We start from the raw sequence: 19,068 nt of genomic DNA on the forward strand, positions 1-19,068 counted from the left end.
GCCAGGCCGCGCGAGGATGCACCGGCGCGTGTCGCGGGGGCCCGAGCTGAGGGGAACGCGGGCCCAAGTGCGGGGGCGGGGCCGGGGCCGGGGCCGGGGCGGGGCGAGCGAAGAGCGCCTGCGTCTGCGTCTGCGTCTGCGCCTGCGCAGCGGCGCCCCGCCCCCCGCCGCGCGCTCCCGTGACGTCACCGCCGCGCGCTCGGGCGCCCCCCCGCGGCCACGCTGAGGGCCGCTGGCCGGGCGGTCCCTTTAACGGCGCGGCCCGAGGGGCGCAGGCGGGAGGGCGGCGGGGCTGAGCGCGCCCTCCGTGCTGCGTCCCTCGCGCCGCTCCCGGGCCGGGGGCGGATGGGCGGCCGCGGGCCGCGGGGCAGCAGTCGAGACGCGCGCGGGAGCCGGGGGCGGCGGCCGGGGCCTGGGCGGTCAAGCGGGGGCGCCCGGGGGCCTCGGCGCGGCGGGGCCGGAGCGGCGCGGGCCGGGTGGGGCGCAGGCGGGCGGGCGGGGAGCGCCCCGCGTCCGAGCCCCGGGCCGGGCCCTGAGCGCGCGGAGTCCGCGCCGCCGCCGCCGCGCCATGGCGGAGACCAAGATCATTTACCACATGGACGAGGAGGAGACGCCGTACCTGGTCAAGCTGCCCGTGGCCCCCGAGCGCGTCACGCTAGCCGACTTCAAGAACGTGCTCAGCAACCGGCCCGTGCACGCCTACAAATTCTTCTTTAAGTCCATGGACCAGGATTTCGGGTCAGTCGGCCGCGGGGCCTGCGCGAGCCTGGCGCGCGCTCGGGGGTCGCACCTGCCAGCGCGGGGACGGGGCGGGGATCCTGGGCGGTCCGCGCCTCCGCCAGGTGCGGCGCGGGTGGCGGCCTCGGCCCGCGTGCGGCGCGCGCCCACCTGTCTGTGGTGTGGGGCGATGGCAGGCTGGGGTCCCGGCGTCCCGGTCCCGAGTCCTGCCTTGGCTCGGGTGAGACTCGGTCGGCCGCATCCCTTCCACCGGAGCGCCTGCCGTTGGTGTGGGCTGGGGTCAGGGGTGTGTGTGTCAGTGAGAAGGGAGCAGGGTGGGGTTTCCTAGCTGGGATGGGGAGACGTGGGGGGACAGGTTCACCAACCTGTCTGCTAGGGTTTGCAGAAGCCTCCCAGGGGCTCAAGACAGGTCCTCCTGGCCCCCTTCTCCGGGGTTCCGGGGACAGGGCGGAGGTCAAGGGCCACTGGTGGCCTTGAAACTTTATTCGCCCATCCCTGCTCTGAGCTCCCTGTCTGCCCCGTCCCCACTGAGCCACAAAGCACTTGCGTTCCCAGAGCAGCTCAGACCATCTGCTGTTTCGGGGCAGCCTGGGTCAGCGTCTCAGTGCCGGGCCTCAGTGGTGATGGTCCCAGGCGAGGAGACCCCTGCTGTGCTGAGCTGGGCCCTCTGGGACAGGGAGCAGGAGGCTGGCCGTCTGCTTGAGGGCTGGCCTAGCCCGGCCCGGCCACCAGTAACCTGAGTCCCCAGTCCCAGCCCAACAGAGCTGGGGGCAGGCTCAGGCCTCGTGGCCCCAGGAGGTGAGCCTCCGGCAAGCTGTGTCGTTGTGTGTGGCCGCCTCTTGGGATTGTGACATTAAGGCTGTTTCCTGCATTCTGTGGTTGCAGGGTCCTCAGGCAACCCCAGGTCTAGTCAAGCTGGGTCCGCTCTGGGGCTCTCAGGAGGCCCAAAGGACATCTGGACAGCTGTACTTTCCTTCCCCACCCCCACCACCAGGCAAAGCAGAGAGGGCAGGGTGCGTCCTTGGCAGCCTCTGAAGGCTGGGCGCTCCCCGCTCTGCTCGGCGGCCCTCCTGCCCGCTCCAGTCAGGTTGGGCAGGAGGAGGCTGTTTGTTTTCTGAGTCTTGTCCGGGCTCCTCCCCCACTGGGGCACCTTGCAGTCCCTGCTTCTCTGGGCCTGGGCATGGGGCATGTGTCAGGTACTTTTGTTTTTAACTTAGTTTATTATTCTAACAAAAGTTACCAAAGTCACTAATGCTTTTTGTCACAAACGTGTGCCACCAATAAATGCGTAGTGAGGTGGTGCCCAGCTCCCAGGTTCTGTTCCTGGACCACGCTCTGGGATGAAGTCCTGGGGGAGTCCGCCTTCTGCTCCTGACACCCACCGGGGGCTGCCCAGGTCTGAGACAGCCTGACTGTTGCCCCCATACACCTTCCCACAGTGGCTGCATATGCTGGGCACATTTGGAGGACCCGGGGGTGCCCGCGCCTGGGAACAGGGTGGGCAGGTCTGAGTGTCGAAGCAAGCTTGGGGACGCAGCCGGGAAAGAGACAGGGGAGCTTCAGTGTACAGCTTTGGAGGCTGCAGGCTTACAGGGAGCTGGGAGGCAGTGGGGCTGTGGAGGTCAGGGCTGGGCTGGGCTGTGGGGCCTGGAAAGAATGGACTGGGGTGATGCTGGAGTCCTGAGACGGGGGCCTTGCTCTGTAGCCTTCCAGGTCCTCTGGCTGGTGGCCTCAGGAGCCTATGGAGGACCCCTGTCGACTGCTTCCTTGTTCCCTTCTCCTGAGTTCTACCTGCTGAGTTCTCAGCGCTGTCTGTTTTGTGGACTAGAACCCCTGTGGGAGGGGCTGGTTGGTCAGTCATACTCTAGCTTAAGTGAGAGCTGAACTAGACACTGGCTCTGGATACCAAGTGAATGTAGCTGGAGGTGGGGGGAAGAGAAGGCAGGTCCTGGCTGGTCTGGGGTGGGCTCCATAAGAGAGGGAGCCTCAGGCTGGGGACCCTGAGGAGGTCCTGGTGAGTCGGGGGTTCCTGTACCAGCCCCTGCTGCATTCTCAGCGCAGTCCTGGTTCCCCTGGCCTAGGCTTCAGAGCGTGACTGACCACCTTGCAGTGCAGGGAGCCTGGGTCGTGGCCACAGCCCGGTGCCCTGGGCCGGGCCCCACTCCCCACACACGGCTTCGGCCCAGTGGGAGAAGGTCCCCCGCCTGTCCTCCACTTTTCATGTCCTGGTCACAGGTATTTTGACCTAGGATCCTCAGGGCTGGGAGGAGGGCAGAACTGGGGAGGGTCTCCATCTGGTGCTGGGTTTGCTGGTGGGCAGGGTCTTGCCCAGCCTGTGGCCGAGGCAGAGGAGGGAGGGTGTTTGGCTCCGGGTCCTCGCTACTGGGTGTGTGGTGGATGCTGGGCCTGCTGGACTTGGCATCGAGCCCGTCTGTTGGGCACAGCTCCCGCAGTTCATCTCCGAGGTGGGGATGACCCAGGCCCAGGAGTGGGGGATGGATGGAGGCAAGGCTGTGGGCCCAAAGCCCCAGTCCCCAGGGCTGCCTGCCATGGGCCTGGGTGTTATGACTGCTCCTTGTGCCCTGGGTGGTGCTGTGGGGGGCTGTGGAGTTGGGGAGGCTCTGCCTGGCCTGGGCTGCTGGGGGAGTTCCCACTCCGCCCTCCCTGGCTGTGCCACTTGGGGTCTCTGACTCAGCCTCTCTGTGCCCCGAGTGCCTCCCTGGTGTTGGGAGTTCATCTACTGCCCTCACAGCCATGGCCAGGCAGGGACACTCGAGCCTGTGTGGCCTGAACCTGGGGAGGGGGCTCAGAGATCCCAGGACTTGGCACCACCTAAAGGACAGGCTGGTGGAGAGCTGCTGGCCCTGGGTCAGGGGTTGAGAGGCTACAGAACCTCTCAACCAAGGCTGAGGGCCCTGACCTGGGGGGTGCACAAGGGGGTCTGAGGGCACGAGATGGCTCTGCGCCGCCTGCCCTGGGCCAGCTACCCCTGCCAGCTTCCATCTCTGCCTTGGGAGAGTGGGGGGCATTTGGGACCACACCACATCTGGGGCAGCTGGCTGTGGCCTCTGGGAGTCTGGAGGGTCCTCTGCATCCTGTGTGGCCATGCTGGCTCCCAGGGCGCTGCCTCTGAGTGGATTCCTCCCCGGGGCGGATCTGTGGGGGCGGCACGCAGAGGTTAGCCAGGCCTCACAGGGAATCCCAAGGTGGGGGCACAGTGCTGGCAGGGGCAACCCTGGTAGCTGCCCTGAGTTTCAGCAGAGGCTGCTCCAGAGGTGTGGGGACCCCACGTGGTGGGTGTGCCGCCAACGCCTGGCCGGCCTCCGGCACCCTCCCCCATCTGGCTGGGGTAGGGACAGCAGGGCTCTGCCTGGGACCTGGGTAGCTGATCCCTGGAGCCCCAGGCAGGCCCCACCCTTCCCTCTGTGCTGTTTGGGTCCTGCTACCTTTCTCCTGGCCCAACCAGGCTGGGGTCTACACCCTGCCACCAGGGGCAAGGGAGGACTTGTTACACCCTGTTGGGCCGAAGAGGGCGGAGGGAGTAGGGCCTCTGGGCCCTGGCTGGACATCTGTGCGGGGGCTGGGAGCAGGGACATCCCAGGCAGCCTGGGATCTTCGTGAGGCCCTGGCTGGGTGGGCAGTGCGGGCTTGGGCCACTCTGGATGGTGAGAGGAGGCAGGACCCTCTGCCGGTGAAGCTAGGTGGGCATTGCCCTGGGGTGCTGGGTGGCCGAGTGTCTCCCTCAGGTGAGTCAGAAGGTGCTGGGTGACTGTCTCCCTCGGGTGAGTCAGAGGGTGCTGGGGTTGGGTGCGGCAGGGAGAAGCTGCCGGCCAGGCCACCTGGGGCCATGTGTCGGGCTGAGGTGGGGACCCTGTTGTGGTCAGGTCCCTCAGAGACAAGGGCTCACTGTGGGCCCTGGCCTCCTGGTGGCAGTTGGTGGTGGCCGTGGTGTCCATGGGGCCTGCCTCACCCTGGGTTTCTCCATCCTTTCAGGTGTGACAGCCTCTCACTGTGGCAACTTCAGCCTGGCATGGGTCATGGCCTTACCTGGGAAGGCTCCTGTGTTGGGGCAACAGACATGGAGGGGTCTGAGAAGTGACCTTCTCTGCTCTTTGGGGGCGTCATGGCCATGGCCTGGCCCTGGGAGGCCTGGGGAGGCAGCGGCAGGACCCCAGAGGGCTGGGGGGGGTCTCTGCTTTGGCCCTGCCTGCTGTCTTCTCTGCCCTGAGGCTCGGGGCCTCTTGCCAGCAAGTGGGTGGGCCAGGGCTTGGGTGGGAGTGTGGGTTTGCCACTTCGCTGGGGGCCTCCTGCTACCTGCCGCTTCGGAGCCTAGCTGAGTCAAGGTGCTCTGGGGCCAGGGGACCTGGAGCGGCCAGTCGGGGTGGCTCTGTAGCTGGCAATGGGGTTAGCAGCCACAGGGCGCTTCCTGCCAGGTGTGCGGCCAGGCCCAGCCCCGTCTCTGGGCTCCCATTTCTCCACTGGGCCCAAGTCCTGGGTGTGGAAAATGCTGCTGGGCAGGGCAGGGTACCAGGAGGCGGCATCTGGATCCTACCCGGCCCTAGGAGGTCAAAGTGTGAATGTCGACCACAGCCCTGCCTGCCTTGCCCCTTGGCCTGGGCACCTGCCCCTGCCCTCTGAACTCTGAGCTCAGGTCACCCAGCCTCCTCCTGGTTCATGTCCCCTGACACTCTGCAGCCTTCCTGGGTGCCCTCTGCCCCATTCCCAAGCCCATCTGACCCGGGGGTGGACTGGCGAGGCAGCTGGCCAGCTTGCTCTCCCAGGGGCTTTGCCGGCTCTGCGTCCCCTGCTGCCCTGCTAGGTCCTGAGGTGCAGGGAGGCCTGGTGAGTGGAGGTCTTTGTCTCCCTGGCTAGGTGGACAGGACAGGAGGGTGGTGGGCTGCCTCTGGGAACCAGTGTGCCCTCCCAGCCCACCTGCATCTGTCCGTCGGGTCTGAGTGTCCTTGAGCATGGACTGTGAGCCTGGCTACGGGGTGCAGGGCAGGGGTCAGGCAGAGCCCCCCTTCACAGAGGCTGACTCTGGGCAGGCAGGCACAGGGCCTGGGACCTGAGGGTGCTCCTGAGACGTCAGGAGGGTGGAGTGGGGCCATAGGGCGTGGCTGGCCTGATGGAGAGGAGGCTGCTGGGGGATTTGGACTCCTGGTTGGGAATGACAGATCTGAGTGCAGGGGTGGGTGCAGGTGGTGGTCTGATGCCCTGGCTATTGAGGGGTGGGGGCTGGTCGGGAGCTGGCTGGGAGGGGGAGCAGTGGACCTGTGGTTTGGGGCAAGGGACAGGGAATAACCTGGGAAGGCTTGGGCCCCAGTAGGTGTAGCTGCTGTTGCTGAGGAGGCTGGGCCTGGCCCTGAGGAGTCCCAGCGTGGGGGAAGCCCTTGGTGGGGACTCCAAGCCCCAGGACCAGATGAGGTTGGGGGGGTTGGAGATAGCGTCTGGGGCCACCACATACATAAGTCTGAATCGAGAGCAGCTAGGCACAGGGGCTTTCCCAAGGAGGCCTCACCCCAGCTGTCCCCCAACCTGAGGGCTGGGGACCTTTGACTGAGCCTCCCCTGTGGGGATGTCCACAGCCACCGTCACCATGCGGGGGGGTGGTGGCCCAGGATATGACGGAGAGGAAGGACCGTTCCCGAGAGGAGAACGCACTAGCAGGGGTGTCCACAGAGTGACGTTGTGTGGGGAGGCGGGGTGCCTGCTCTCCAGGCCTCACCTCTAGAGCCACAGGGTCAGGCCCACTAGGTGGGGCCTCACAGCTACATCTGCCTACAGGGTGGTGAAGGAGGAGATCTTTGATGACAATGCCAAGCTTCCCTGCTTCAATGGCCGTGTGGTCTCCTGGGTGAGCCCCTGCGTCTTGGCCCCGAGTGCTCACCTGGGGAGCATTCCAGGGTGGGGCTCTTCCTGGGGGAGGTGGTGGGTGTGGGGAGGCCCTGGCAGGCTGGGTGCGGATAGGGCGGTATGCTGGCTCCCCCATTCCCTGGGTGCCCTGAGGAGGCGACCTGAAGGCGGGTGGGCTGCCCCGAACATGCCTGCTCCCTCCACAGCTGGTCCTGGCTGAGGGTGCTCACTCGGATGCGGGGTCCCAGGGCACGGACAGCCACACAGACCTGCCCCCGCCTCTGGAGCGGACAGGCGGCATCGGGGACTCACGGCCCCCCTCCTTCCAGTAAGGGCACCGTGGGCACTGGGCCCTGCTACCCCAAGCCTGTCATGAGGGACGCTGGCCAACGGGAGGGAGGCCTGCCTGGGCTGGTAGGCGGGCGTGGCACCTGCTGGGGCTGGGGTCCCACCAGCGAGGGGAGGCTGGGCTGGGAGGCATATGAGGGGCTGGGGCCACAGCCTCTCCACCTGCCCTGCTGTTGTTGTACAGCCCGAATGTGGCCAGCAGCCGTGACGGGATGGACAACGAGACAGGCACGGAGTCCATGGTCAGCCACCGGCGGGAGCGTGCCCGACGCCGGAACCGTGAGGAGGGTACAGTGGTCATATCTGCCCTGCTGTGGACCCCCAGCCTCCCTGGGACCCCCATGAGCCATGTTCCTACCACAGCAGTTCCTGTCCCCCAGCCAGTGGCAGTGCTTGGGTGGAGGCTGAGGCCCAGCGAGCCCACAGTCAAGCCACCAGCTTCCAGACCCACAGGCGTGTAGCACTGCCCAGACAGCCTCAAACACAGGACCTCTGGGAGACGCTGCATTCAGCGCCCAACCTGCTGCCCCCACAGCCACCCGAACCAATGGGCACCCAAGGGGAGACCGACGGCGGGACGTGGGGCTGCCCCCAGAAAGCGCGTCCGCCGTCCTGAGCAGTGAGCTTGAGTCCAGCAGCTTTGTGGACTCGGATGAGGATGGCAGCACGAGCAGGTGCGTGTGTGCCCGCATGCCAATGTCTGTGTACGTGATGCGCATGTGTCTGCGTGAGTTTTCACATTACACGTGTGTCTGCGCGTGCATGTGTGTGCATGCAAATGTGTACATGATGCACGTGTGCTTGTGCGTGTTCCACATGAGGTGTGTTTTCACACTGTATGTGCCTGCGTGCACGTGTGCAATACTCATGTCTGTGCATGTGTGTCTGTGTGAGGTGTTTTCACATTGCACACGTGTCTGTGCGTGGGTACCCATGTGCAAATGTTTACATGATGTGCATGTCTGCGTGTGCATGTGTGCGTGAGGAGTGTGTTTTCACAGTGCACGTGTGTCTGCGTGTGCATGTGTGCAGGTGTGCATGTGCAGGCGTGCATGTGTGCGGATGTGGGGGAGTGTGCAGACATGCGTGTGTGCAGGTGTGCGTGTGTGCATGTGTGCGCGGGTGCATGTGTGCAGGCGTGCATGTGTACGTGTGCGTGTGTGCACGTGTGTGCGGGTGCATGTGTGCAGGTGTGTGTGTGTGTGCGGGTGCGTGTGCAGGCGTCCGTGTGTACAGGCATGCGTGTGTGCGGGTGTGTGTGTGTGTGCGGATGCATATGTCCAGGCGTGTGTGTGCGGGTGTGTGTGGGTGTGTGGGGGTGTGCAGGCGTGTGGGTGTGCGTGTGTGTGCGTGTACAGGTGTGCGTGTGTGTGCAGACGTGCGTGTGTGCAGGTGTATGGGTGTGCATGTGTGCCAGTAGTGGAGCTGGCTACATGTGTGCCCAGTTTGCCTGTCTCTGGGATTTTTGTGTGTGCTCACGTGCACATCACGTGTGCAGGGCCTGAGGCGTGGACGTCAGGCACTGAGCCTGCATTTGAACAAGCCTGGCCTGGATCCCCGATTCCCAGGTTCAGCCCACCCATCATTGTGGGGAGCGGAGTCCAACCCCTCCCCGCCCCCGCCGCCCCCCTATCCATGTCTAACTCCTCTGACCTCTGACGGCCTGTCCCCAGGCTGAGCAGCTCCACAGAGCAGAGCACCTCATCCAGGCTCATCCGGAAGCACAAACGCCGGCGGAGGAAGCAGCGCCTTCGGCAGACGGACCGAGTAGGCAGCAGGGCGGGGCGGGGTGGGGCGGGGCCGGGCTGGGGAGGTGAAGTCAGCATCAGGCAACCCTGTGCCCCTCACACATGTCTCCTTCCCTCCACAGGCCTCTTCCTTCAGCAGCATAACCGACTCCACCATGTCTCTCAACATCGTCACTGTCACGCTCAACATGGGTGAGGCCTCGGGGCGAGGGTTGGGGGCGGGGCGTGGCCGCAGCTCCTCGCTAGGCTCGTGGGGTGAGGGTTGGGGGCAGGGGCGGGGCTTGGTCGTGGCTCACGGCTCTTCCCGCAGAGAGACATCACTTTCTGGGCATCAGCATCGTGGGGCAGAGCAACGACCGCGGAGACGGCGGCATCTACATCGGCTCCATCATGAAGGGTGGGGCAGTGGCCGCTGACGGCCGCATCGAGCCCGGTGACATGCTGTTGCAGGTCGGTCTGTGGGACTTTGGGGTGACGTGCGGCTGCGGGTGGGTCTGTGGGGACTTTGGGGTGACATGCGGTTGCGGGTGGGTCTGTGGGGGCTACAGGGTGACATGTGGCTGCGGGTGGGTCTGTGGGGGCTGCGGACTGAGCTGCACACCTTGCCTGCACCACCCTAATCCCCACCCCTGCAGGTGAACGACGTGAACTTTGAGAACATGAGTAATGATGACGCGGTGCGGGTGCTGCGGGAGATCGTGTCCCAGACGGGGTGAGCGCTAGGGGCACTGGAGCGGGAGGGGCCAGGCAGGGGGACCATCGGGGCCTTGCTGTGTGACCACCATTCTTGCAGGCCCATCAGCCTCACCGTGGCCAAGTGCTGGGACCCAACGCCCCGAAGCTACTTCACCATCCCACGGGGTGAGTGACCCTCGGGGTACACGGGGTGGGATGGGGAGGAGGCGCCTGCCCAGCCTGAAGGCCTCTGTCCTCTGTGCCCTGCGCTCTGCCCTCCCACCTCGTCCGTCTGTCCACCTGTCGTCATCGCCACATGGCGGCCACCCAGCTGACCCGGTGCGGCCCATCGATCCCGCCGCCTGGCTGTCCCACACGGCGGCTCTGACCGGAGCCCTGCCCCGCTACGGTACGAGCCCCTGCTCCAGTGCCGTCACACGCACCAGCTCCTCCTCACTAACCAGCTCCGTGCCTGGCGCTCCACGTAAGTGGCAGCTCCCGAGGGCCCCAGCAGAAACTAAGACTTGGAGGGGGCGTCTCTGCCCGCCTCCGCCACGGCCGCCTGCAGCCCTCACGGGGCTGTGACGTGCGTGTTTTCCCCTCCCCAACACCCTGCACAGACGTGTGTGCACAAGCACCCGTGCCCACCTTGCGCAGCCCACCCTGCTCGTGGTCTGTGTGTTGGGAGCAGAGGATGTATGTGGGGCCCCTATGCGAGGCGCACCCAGGGGGTCCCAGGCAGGGGCCAGGTCTCCACTCTGCTTCCTGCGGCTAACATGACTAACTGCCTGCGCTCTCGGGCGGGGCATGCGGGGAGGGGAAGGGGCCTGCCCCGTTCTCATTACGCCCTGGTCTGCGGGGTGGGGTGTCCTCAGCCCAGTTCGTGCCTAGCATCCTGATGAAAAGTGTCTGCAGGGGTAGGAGACGAAATGTCCAATCCTCCTGCCCACGCCCCAGCCTCGCGGGGGTCCATCCTGCAGTGGGTCGGGGGCCTGCTGTCACGCACCCTCCAGCCTGGGCCCCCGGCGCTGGCTTCGCTTAGAGGCTCCCCTGGGGGTGCAGGGCCCTGAGTCCCCCAACCTTCAGCTGCTGGGGCTGAGGCGGGGCTGTGCCTTGCAGAGCTGGAGGAGGCGCCGCTGACAGTGAAGAGCGACATGGGTGCCGTCGTCCGGGTCATGCAGCTGCCGGACTCGGGACTGGAGATCCGTGACCGCATGTGGCTCAAGATCACCATCGCCAACGCCGTCATCGGTGAGTGGCCGTCCCTGCGGGCCGATAGGGCCAGGGGCGGGGCCGCGTGCCCGGGGCAGGGCTGACCGCTGCTGCCGGCCAGGGGCGGACGTGGTGGACTGGCTGTACACACACGTGGAGGGCTTCAAGGAGCGGCGGGAGGCCCGGAAGTACGCCAGCAGCTTGCTGAAGCATGGCTTTCTGCGGCACACGGTCAACAAGATCACCTTCTCCGAGCAATGCTACTACGTCTTCGGGGACCTGTGCAGCAGTGAGTGGGGACCGCGGGCTTCAGGGCGCGGGGGAGGGGAACGCCGGAGGCCCTTCCGCGGCCCTCACCTACCCTCCCCCGCCAGATCTCGCCACCCTGAACCTCAACAGTGGCTCCAGTGGGGCTTCGGATCAGGACACGCTGGCTCCGCTGCCCCACCCGGCTGCACCCTGGCCCCTGGGTCAGGGCTATCCCTACCAGTACTCGGGGCCCCCGCCCTGCTTCCCGCCTGCCTACCAGGACCCGGGCTTTAGCTATGGCAGCGGCAGCACCGGGAGTCAGCAGAGTGAAGGTGAGAACCCCGCCCCCACCTGCTGCTGCTCCGCCCCCAACTCCACCCCACTCCACCCCACCCCACCCCCTGCTGCTCCGCCCCCAGCTCCACCCCACCCCACCCCCCTGCTGCTCCGCCCCCAGCTCCACCCCACCCCCCTGCTCTGCGCCGCTTCTCTGCTGTACCCCACTCCATGCTCCTGCTGTGTGCTTGGGTCCTGGGTGGGCCCCTTCTGGAAAGGGCAAGTGCCAGGGGGATCCAGGAGCCAGTGTGAATGGGGAGGACAGGGAGGCGTCTCACACAGGGGCAGCCTGGACCCCACCTCATCTGGGTGGGTTGGGAGGAGGGGCCTCTGGGAGCCTGGAGGCCTGGGCGGCTGTGCCTGGTAGGGGTGGCGGCTGGTGCTTCTCCTATGGTAGAGGCAGGAGGCCAGGAGACCATGTGGCCAAGGGCCGTGTGACAAGGACAGGGCAGGGGTGACCAAGGAGTCAGACGGGGTCACTTTCTAGGCCCCAGGACACAAGAGGGTGGCAGCTGCAGCCCAGGCAGGGAGCCCGATGTGGATGGTGCCATGCACAGCTGTGTGCCCGTGGCTGGGATGTGTTCGGGGGGCCGGGGGATCCAAGGTGTCCCTGAGGCCTTGCCTGGTGGAGCAGAAGCCCTAGTGGGTGGGGTTGGTGAGGCCAGCGGGGGTGTCTGCAGGCCGGGGGGGATGCAGGTGGCAGCCCGGAGGGCCCGGGAAGGAGGACGAGAGAGGAGAGGTGGCCAGAGGGTGTAGGGCTGCAGAGAGGCCACGCTGGGTGTCTGCTGACTCGACTGGTGCTTGTGCCCGCTTAAGCCCCACCCAGCCCGCGGTCAGGCCCCACTGGTGGCGGGTGGGTGCTGGGCGGGTGCCAGGCAGCCGGGCGTGTAACTCGTGCTATCCCTTGCCTTGTGCTGAACAAGCCTTAGACTGAAGGACTAGCGGAGTGGACCTTGGGCCGGTAAGCCAGGGTCCCGCCCGGCGTCCCTCAGCATGTCCCCAGCTGGCCATGCCCTCCAGCTCCCACTGCATCTCGGGAGCCCAGGACGGGGCTGAGCTGAGTCGTCCGTCGGCCAAGGCCCTGGGTTGGGGGGACAGTGGGGACTCGGGTGGGGAATCCAGTATGGCCATGGGGGCACCGGGCACGAGGGGCCCTCGCTGGCACCTCAGTCTTTCAGCCGCAAGACCAGACCCTCAGCTCAAGCATCGGGGTGAGGCGTGGGGGCGCCCAGCTAGCTCCAGGATCCTGCCCGCCTGCTACTGCCCCCACCAGCGCGTGCCTGCTACAGCTGCCCCTGTGACCCTGGGGGTGCCGGCCCTGTCCTCGCACCTGCATGGCTGCCCCACCCCGCCCCGTCCTGCACGGGCCACCCTTCCTGCCCGGTCACTTGGCGCCTGGCGGGGGTGGTTCTGGACGTGACCAGGCCTGGTGCTGACGGTCTCCTCTCCCACCCTGTTCCACCCCCAGGGAGCAAGAGCAGCGGGTCCACCCGGAGCAGCCGCCGGGCCCCAGGCCGTGAGAAGGAGCGTTGGGCGGCGGGAGCCGGGGGTAGCGGCAGCGAATCGGATCACACGGCACCGAGCGGGGTGGGGAGCAGCTGGCGAGAGCGTCCGGCCGGCCAGCTCAGCCGTGGCAGCAGCCCACGCAGTCAGGCCTCGGCCACCGCCCCAGGGCTCCCCCCGCCCCACCCCATGACCAAGGCCTATACGGTGGTCGGGGGGCCACCCGGGGGACCCCCTGTCCGGGAGCTGGCTGCTGTGCCCCCAGAATTGACAGGCAGCCGCCAGTCCTTCCAGAAGGCCATGGGGAACCCCTGTGAGTTCTTCGTGGACATCATGTGACTCGTGGCGCTTGCCCCCAGCCCTGCCCAAGATGGGGAGCCAGTGGTCCTGCTGCATGAAGAGCTCACGTGGGCTTGCCTTAGTTGGGGCCAGGCCAGGAGGCAGGGTAGGGGGGCAGGCTGGACCACCGCAATCTGCCCCAGCAGCCTGGCTGCTCCGGCTCCTGACAGCACCTGTTTCTGAGCAGCCGTGTTGTGGACGCTCCTTCTCTGCCCCTCAGCGAGAGCCTCAGGGACCTCCCAACCCCTTGTGTCTGGTGGTGATACCTCCTAGGATGAGGAAGACCCCCTTGGGCTCTGGGCTGACCCCCACCTCCTGTACAGCTGTGCACAGGCCCCCAGAGTGACCCATGCGGGGCAACCCCCTGCAGTGCACAGGCCCCACCCATCTAACCCAGGATCTAACTGGGGGTGGAGCTGGAGCCCCCTGGTCCCTCTGGTTGTCTGGAGTAGGAATCTAATTTATTTATTTATTGCCTGGCTGGTGGCTCGGGGAGGAGGTGGCTCTGTCAGCCGTCCCACCTGCCCCTGCCCCTTGGAGCAGCCTGCACCTTCTCCCTTCCTCTCCCCTCCAGCAACACAGTCGAGTCTGAAAGTATGTGGAGGACACGATGGGAAGATGAGAGAGGGCTGGACATCCTGCCCACCGTGTCCCAGCCAGGGCAGGGAGGGACCGTGGCCTGCAGGGTCGAGGGGCCCCAAAGTGCACAGCTGCTGCAGGGAGGGAGGTCTTGGGGAGATGGGCGGTCAGCTGGCCTGTCCTTGATGAGTGCACACACTGCGTGCACACATCGCGGCCTGCACACAACCGTGGCCTTCCTGGCGTCTCTGGCCCCCACGTGTCTGCGCTGTAGATATTGTATCAAAGTCCCAGCATCTAGATGGTTAACATAGAGCTGCTTCTGTGTAAATGCTGCTTATTTTAAACACTAAAAAGCGTTTAATTTTATGGGACAGATGTGTGGCCTGTGCCTTCTCTGCAGCTGGGCTGCCTTGGAATGAGGCATGGGGGGACTGGTCCGGCCTCCTCTAGGCTCTGCTGGGAGCTGACCCTGGAACTCTGACCCAAGACCCTGTGGGCCTGGCGGGGCGCTGACCTTGGCCCCTGCTGGGCAGTTTTCTGTCCATGGTGCTGGACCCCGCCCCCACCCCACCTCGGCTCTGTCCCTAGTACTGGTGACAGTCATGATGCTGTCTACCCACTGGGCCAGGGCAGAGAAGGAAGCTGGGTGCCACCCCCACCTGGGTGGGCTCTGCCCTGGGCATATGCCTGTGTGCCCCCACCCAGCCTCTCTGCTGTGGTGCCTGGCGGGGTGCTGGGTGGGGGCTGCTGGCGGGACATGGTCAGGTTGACAGGGCCTGGCTTGGGCTTGCAGCCATCTGGCTGGGGCCTCCCTGCGCCCTTTTTCTGAGCTCATGGTGTGGGTTGTGGGGACCCTGGGAGCCCTCTGGCCCTCCTTCCAGAACAGTGCGTCTGGGTTACCGGGGCAGGCCTGGTCTGGGCACAGAGGACAGGGACAGAGCTTGGCTCTGGGGCCCAGATGGTCACAGGGGTGTCCACGTGCTGCAGACGCAGGGGTCACTGTGGGGTCAGGGTCAGGAGACAACTTGGGGTCAGAATCTAGAGCGGGAGGGTGTCTGTAGGGGGACACGGGTCATTGCTAGCTTAGGGGGAGCTCAGCTAGGTCTGGGTTCACTGGGGCTGAAGTCGCAGGATCAGGGGTCACTCAGGTTTCCCGATTTCCTGTGTCTCCGTCGTTCCGGTCTCGGGCATCCCCAGGGCCCCTTCCCAGGAAGAACTCAGGGGTGTTGAGCTCCGGCTGCCGCACGAGCAGGTAACACCTGGGCAGGTGGAAGGCAGCCAGAATGCCCAGGACGCAGAGCAGGAGGGCACCCATCTGCACGGCAGGCCTGAGGACCACCTGTACATTGGCCAGGAGGGGCACGAAGGAGACCCAGGTGATGAAGTAGGCCAGCATGGCAAAGGTGAGGCCACGGGCACGGTTGTAGCGGCCTGGCCGGCTCTGCACCAGGAAGGTGCCCAAGAAGCAAAGGAAGGCCAGTGTGGCGTTGGTGGCGTGCACGAGGCCAAAGCTGACCCAGGAGCGTGTGCGGCAGTGCACCAGCGCCTCTGTGGGCAGCATGCGCCAGTCTGTCACCACCTCCGGTGGAAGGCCACCAGGTACCAGGCGCACAGTGCGGCCTCCACCAGCATGGCCAGCAGCACCACCAGCCAGGCCCAGGGCCCCCGCAGGCAGCCACTCAGCCGGTCTGCCCAGCTCAGAGGCAGTTCTGACTCCACAAAGATCTCGGCCGCCTGCAGGATGAGTGTGCTCAGGCAGCCGGTGAGCGGGAGGTGGGATGAGGGCTGCTGGGCCAGGCAGAGGGCAGGGCTGGGCTGGCCAGGGAACAGGAGGACGCTAAGGCAGACCAGGCCCAAGCACACCAGGCCAAAGCAGGCCAGGGGCCCACCCGAGGCCTGAACCAGTGGGCTGTCACGATGGCGAATGAACAGCCCCAAAGCGGCCAGCACAAGGCCCAGCGCCAGGCTCAGCAGCAGGAGGAGCAGCAGCACAGCCGGCTCGCCCCATGCCAGGAATCGAAGCCTGCGGCGGAAGCAGCTTGTGCTCCGCTCCGGGGACCACTCGTCCTGGTTGCAAAAGGAGCAGGCGAGGTCATCTGTGAGAGAGGAGGAGAAGGGCGCTGGGTGCTGGCCTTGTCCCCTGTGCGCTCTGGCCTCAGAGCTAGGACGTGGCCGGACCCGCCCCTGCTGCGTTTCCACTCCCGCTGCCAGGAAGGCGGCTTACCTGGGCTCTTCTGGTAGCTGCCCGCCTTGCAGTCCACGCAGTCGTAGCAGCAGGAGTGGAACCCCTTGACCCGGCGCACCTGGCCCTCCTGGCACTGCCGCGAGCACTGGGACACGGGCTTCTGTGCACAGGCCTGGTCTGGCTCTGCTCGGCTGGGCACGCCCGCGGGAGACAGGGACGGCCCCCACCCCCAGGCTGCACCCTGCCGCGGGGGCTGCCACAGGGACACGCCAGGTACACCCACCCTCACCTCACCTGGTTGTTGGACGTGTGCCAGCGGATCTTCAGGCTGTCTGTCCAGAGGCTGCCGTTGAACCTGCCCACATCGTGGAGCTCGGGCACTGGGCCCTGCCACACCCACAGCTTCAGGTCGTACTCCATGTCCACGTTCCCGTTGCTGTTGAAGTGTAGCGTCAGCCCGCCCGCGTGGAAGGTCAGGTTGTACATGTTCTCCAGGAGCTGCAGGTGGGGGATGGGGCTAAGCCGCCAGCTACCTCCAGCTCAGGTGCAGTGGCCGTGCCTGGTGGCCCGGGCACGTGCAGAGGTCGGCACACCCCCATCTCCCGGGCTCACCTGCCAGGGCTTCACGGGGTCCTGCATGGGGCAGCCTGAGGCGTTGCACTGCAAAGTGTTGTGCAGGGCCTGGGCCACGCTGTACACAGCTGCGTAGACAGAGAACGTCTGGTGGTGGTTTAGCCCGGTGCTCACGTTTTGCAGCGTGATACAGTCACACTGCGGGCAGCGCCGGCCCACCACGTCCTCCTCCAGACCCTGCTCCCTCTCGCCCAGGGCGGCGCAGAACACTGGGTCAGCGGCCAGGGCCAGGTGGCTCTTCACATACTGGGAGAACTTGTGCAGCTGGGCACCCCTCTGGAGAAAGCCAAGCACCGTGCCCACCTGGGCCATGCCGGGCAGCCCCATGACCAGGTCAGAGGTCAGCCAGGCCTCGCTGGCCACCCACACCTTGGACGAGAGCTTGCTGCTGATGCTGTAGCTGAAGAGAGCGTGGGCGGCACGCGCGGAGGCGAACAGCAGCACCACCTGCACGCTGCTCTGGTTCACCTGGTGCAGCACGTCCTGCACCTTCCCCAGCAGCGGGCCGTCGGCATGGGGCAGTGGCACCAGGCCCTCGTGTGCGATGCAGATGCTGTGCGCCGCAGCCAGGGTCGAGAAGATGCCCAGGCCCTGCCGGCCATACTCGTCGTCGCTGCCCAGGGCGGCCACCCAGTTCCAGCCGAACTCCTGCAGCAGTTCCACGGCAGCCGTCAGCTGCACACGGTCGCTGGGCACTGTGCGGAAGAAGGAGGGGAAGGTCTCCCGGGCACTCAGCAGCTCCATGCTAGCGCCATAGCTGACCTGCAGGGGCCAAGAGGCATCTCCTGACTCAGGGGCTCCCGTGGGCAGGGGTGGGTGGGGGTGGGGGTGGGGGTGGGTGATGGTGGGGGGCACCCACCTGGGGCATGAGGAAGAAGCCGAAAAACTTGCCGGTGACCACGGCGAGCTCAGACGAGTGGGGCCCGATGACGGCCAGCACGCGGGGCTGGTACTGCGTGTAGTTGCAGTAGGCGGCAATGTCGCGGCTGTCTGCCTTGGCCAGGAACATGAGACTGGGCTTCATGGCCACCACAGGCTCCGAGCACGTATCGAAGAGGTCGTAGCCTAGGCGCAGGCCCGGCAGCAGGTCCGACCTGTTGTTGATCTCCTCCACAGCCATCTTCATGGCCAGTGCCCAGAGCAGGCCATTCGAGGAGAATCTGGGGCCACATGGAGCCACAGATGGCCTCCTCAGCCCCAGCTCAGGAGCACCCCAGGCCTGGTCACCCTGACCCCGACCCGGGCTGTCCCACCTCCATACCTGGTGCACACGGGGCTGCTGGGCCGTGTCCGGCTGCTGAGGCCAGCCTCCCCGGCCTCACTTAGGGGGAACAGCCCCCCCAGCACGTAGTCCCCTTTCATCCTAAGTTGTTGTGACAGGCACAGTGGGGCCCCTGTCCCAAGGTGCAGGAGAGCCCAGAGGCTGAGGCCCAGGACAGCAGGGCCCAGCATGGCAGAGGCAGCTTCCAGCAAGGTGGCTGCCCTGAGTGGGGCCTCACGTGGAGAGAGCGCGGGCGGGGAGCGGGCAGAGGATTTGTTTAGCAAAACCCTTGCCATCCTCACTGGCCACACCCTGGGGCCCCAGTGGTGTCCTCACTTGCTGGGCCTGAAAGTTAGTGCACTTCAGACTCTGCCTGAGGCCACTGCCAGGCTCTATGGCCAGCACTGACCGGCAGGCAGGCTCTGCTGACCGTGGCCTTGTTCACTGCCTGTGACCGAGCCCCTCACCACCCCCCCCATTCCTGGAGTTGCCTGGCAGGCTGTGGAGAGGGGAGAGGGCAAAGGGGCCTCCAGGGCTCTGTCTCAGCTGCATGGGAGGGATGCAGAGACACCCAGCTCTGGGGCTTTCCGTAGGCACAGAAATGCCTCCTACCCAGCCCTGGGAGCTTCTGGCTCCGACTCAAGGCTGTGCTGGCCGGAGTTGGGGGTGGCAGGGGTGGGCCCCCTAGGCCTGCAGACCAGCCGGCCAGCTAGGCCTCCACCCTGCAGCTGGGGAGGACCCTGGGTGGCGGTGGTGCCCTCCCAGCCTGCTTGGGAGCAGAGTTCCTTGAGGGTCTCAGCCCTTCTTCTGCCAGGGTCTGAAGCTGCAGGAACCACATGGCCAGCTGTACTCACACTGCTGACCCTGGCCTGGGCTACTCCTGCCTGGCAGGCACACAGGTGGCTCCTGCTGGGGATAGAGTTTGTGTGCCAGGGGGGCATGCAAACGAGGGAGGAAGGACCACAGGCAAATGAGCGGTGGCTGGAGCAGCACCCGATGTGCGGGGCCGGGGCTCCTCCTCTGCCTGCTTCACTTTGGGGGTGCCCTTGTGGACACACCAGGCTCCAGGTGCAGGCCCTCAGAGGGGAACTGGGGGGCACTCAGCTTCAGCTGGGGCCCGGCAGACCTAGCAGATGCCAGGAGGTGCACCCTGGCTGGCACCTCTTCCCCACAGACCCGTGAGGCACATGCATGACCACAGCACACGTGTATGGCACACACTAGCTGAGCACACATGCACACAGAGGAGCATGGCACACATATGAACCTGGCACACAGGAACAGGGGAATGCAGCACACAAATGGCACATGCAAACTGCACACAGGCAAATGGCACACACGTGCACGGCACATGCAAACAGCACACATACACAGCACACGCAAATGGTACACACACGCACACAGCA

The 19,068-nt window shown here is 65.9% G+C and overlaps 2 protein-coding genes across 4 annotated transcripts; one reads left to right on the forward strand and one right to left on the reverse strand.

Moving 5' to 3' along the window:
- Positions 1-405: 405 nt before the first annotated feature.
- Positions 406-13,954, forward strand: DVL1 (dishevelled segment polarity protein 1). Of its 3 annotated transcripts, none has more exons than XM_033228768.1 (15): positions 406-738; positions 6,523-6,592; positions 6,798-6,919; positions 7,124-7,227; positions 7,475-7,613; positions 8,613-8,706; positions 8,810-8,879; positions 8,998-9,137; positions 9,323-9,399; positions 9,481-9,548; positions 9,694-9,846; positions 10,482-10,613; positions 10,696-10,863; positions 10,949-11,155; positions 12,628-13,954. In XM_033228768.1, exons 1-15 carry the CDS (start codon positions 569-571, stop codon positions 12,999-13,001), a joined length of 2,088 nt encoding a protein of 695 aa, XP_033084659.1. In that variant the 5' UTR covers positions 406-568; the 3' UTR covers positions 13,002-13,954. The 3 variants fall into 3 exon arrangements, with proteins under 3 accessions (XP_033084659.1, XP_033084660.1, XP_033084658.1); XM_033228769.1 differs by lacking the exon at positions 12,628-13,954 and adding an exon at positions 12,083-12,108 and having other exon boundaries at positions 452-738; XM_033228767.1 differs by having other exon boundaries at positions 453-738; positions 9,694-9,771.
- A 124-nt stretch (positions 13,955-14,078) lies between these two features.
- Positions 14,079-19,051, reverse strand: TAS1R3 (taste 1 receptor member 3). Its single transcript, XM_033228766.1, is given in 7 exon segments — positions 14,079-15,173; positions 15,176-15,679; positions 15,808-15,928; positions 16,063-16,266; positions 16,381-17,163; positions 17,261-17,561; positions 17,663-19,051. Coding segments are annotated over 7 exon segments (2,655 nt in total). The 5' UTR covers positions 17,959-19,051; the 3' UTR covers positions 14,079-14,727.
- Between the last annotated feature and the right edge of the window lie 17 nt (positions 19,052-19,068).

This window comes from Trachypithecus francoisi, unplaced genomic scaffold, assembly GCF_009764315.1.
Source record: "Trachypithecus francoisi isolate TF-2019V2 unplaced genomic scaffold, Tfra_2.0 Lachesis_group12, whole genome shotgun sequence".
NCBI classification, from domain to species: domain Eukaryota; kingdom Metazoa; phylum Chordata; class Mammalia; order Primates; family Cercopithecidae; genus Trachypithecus; species Trachypithecus francoisi.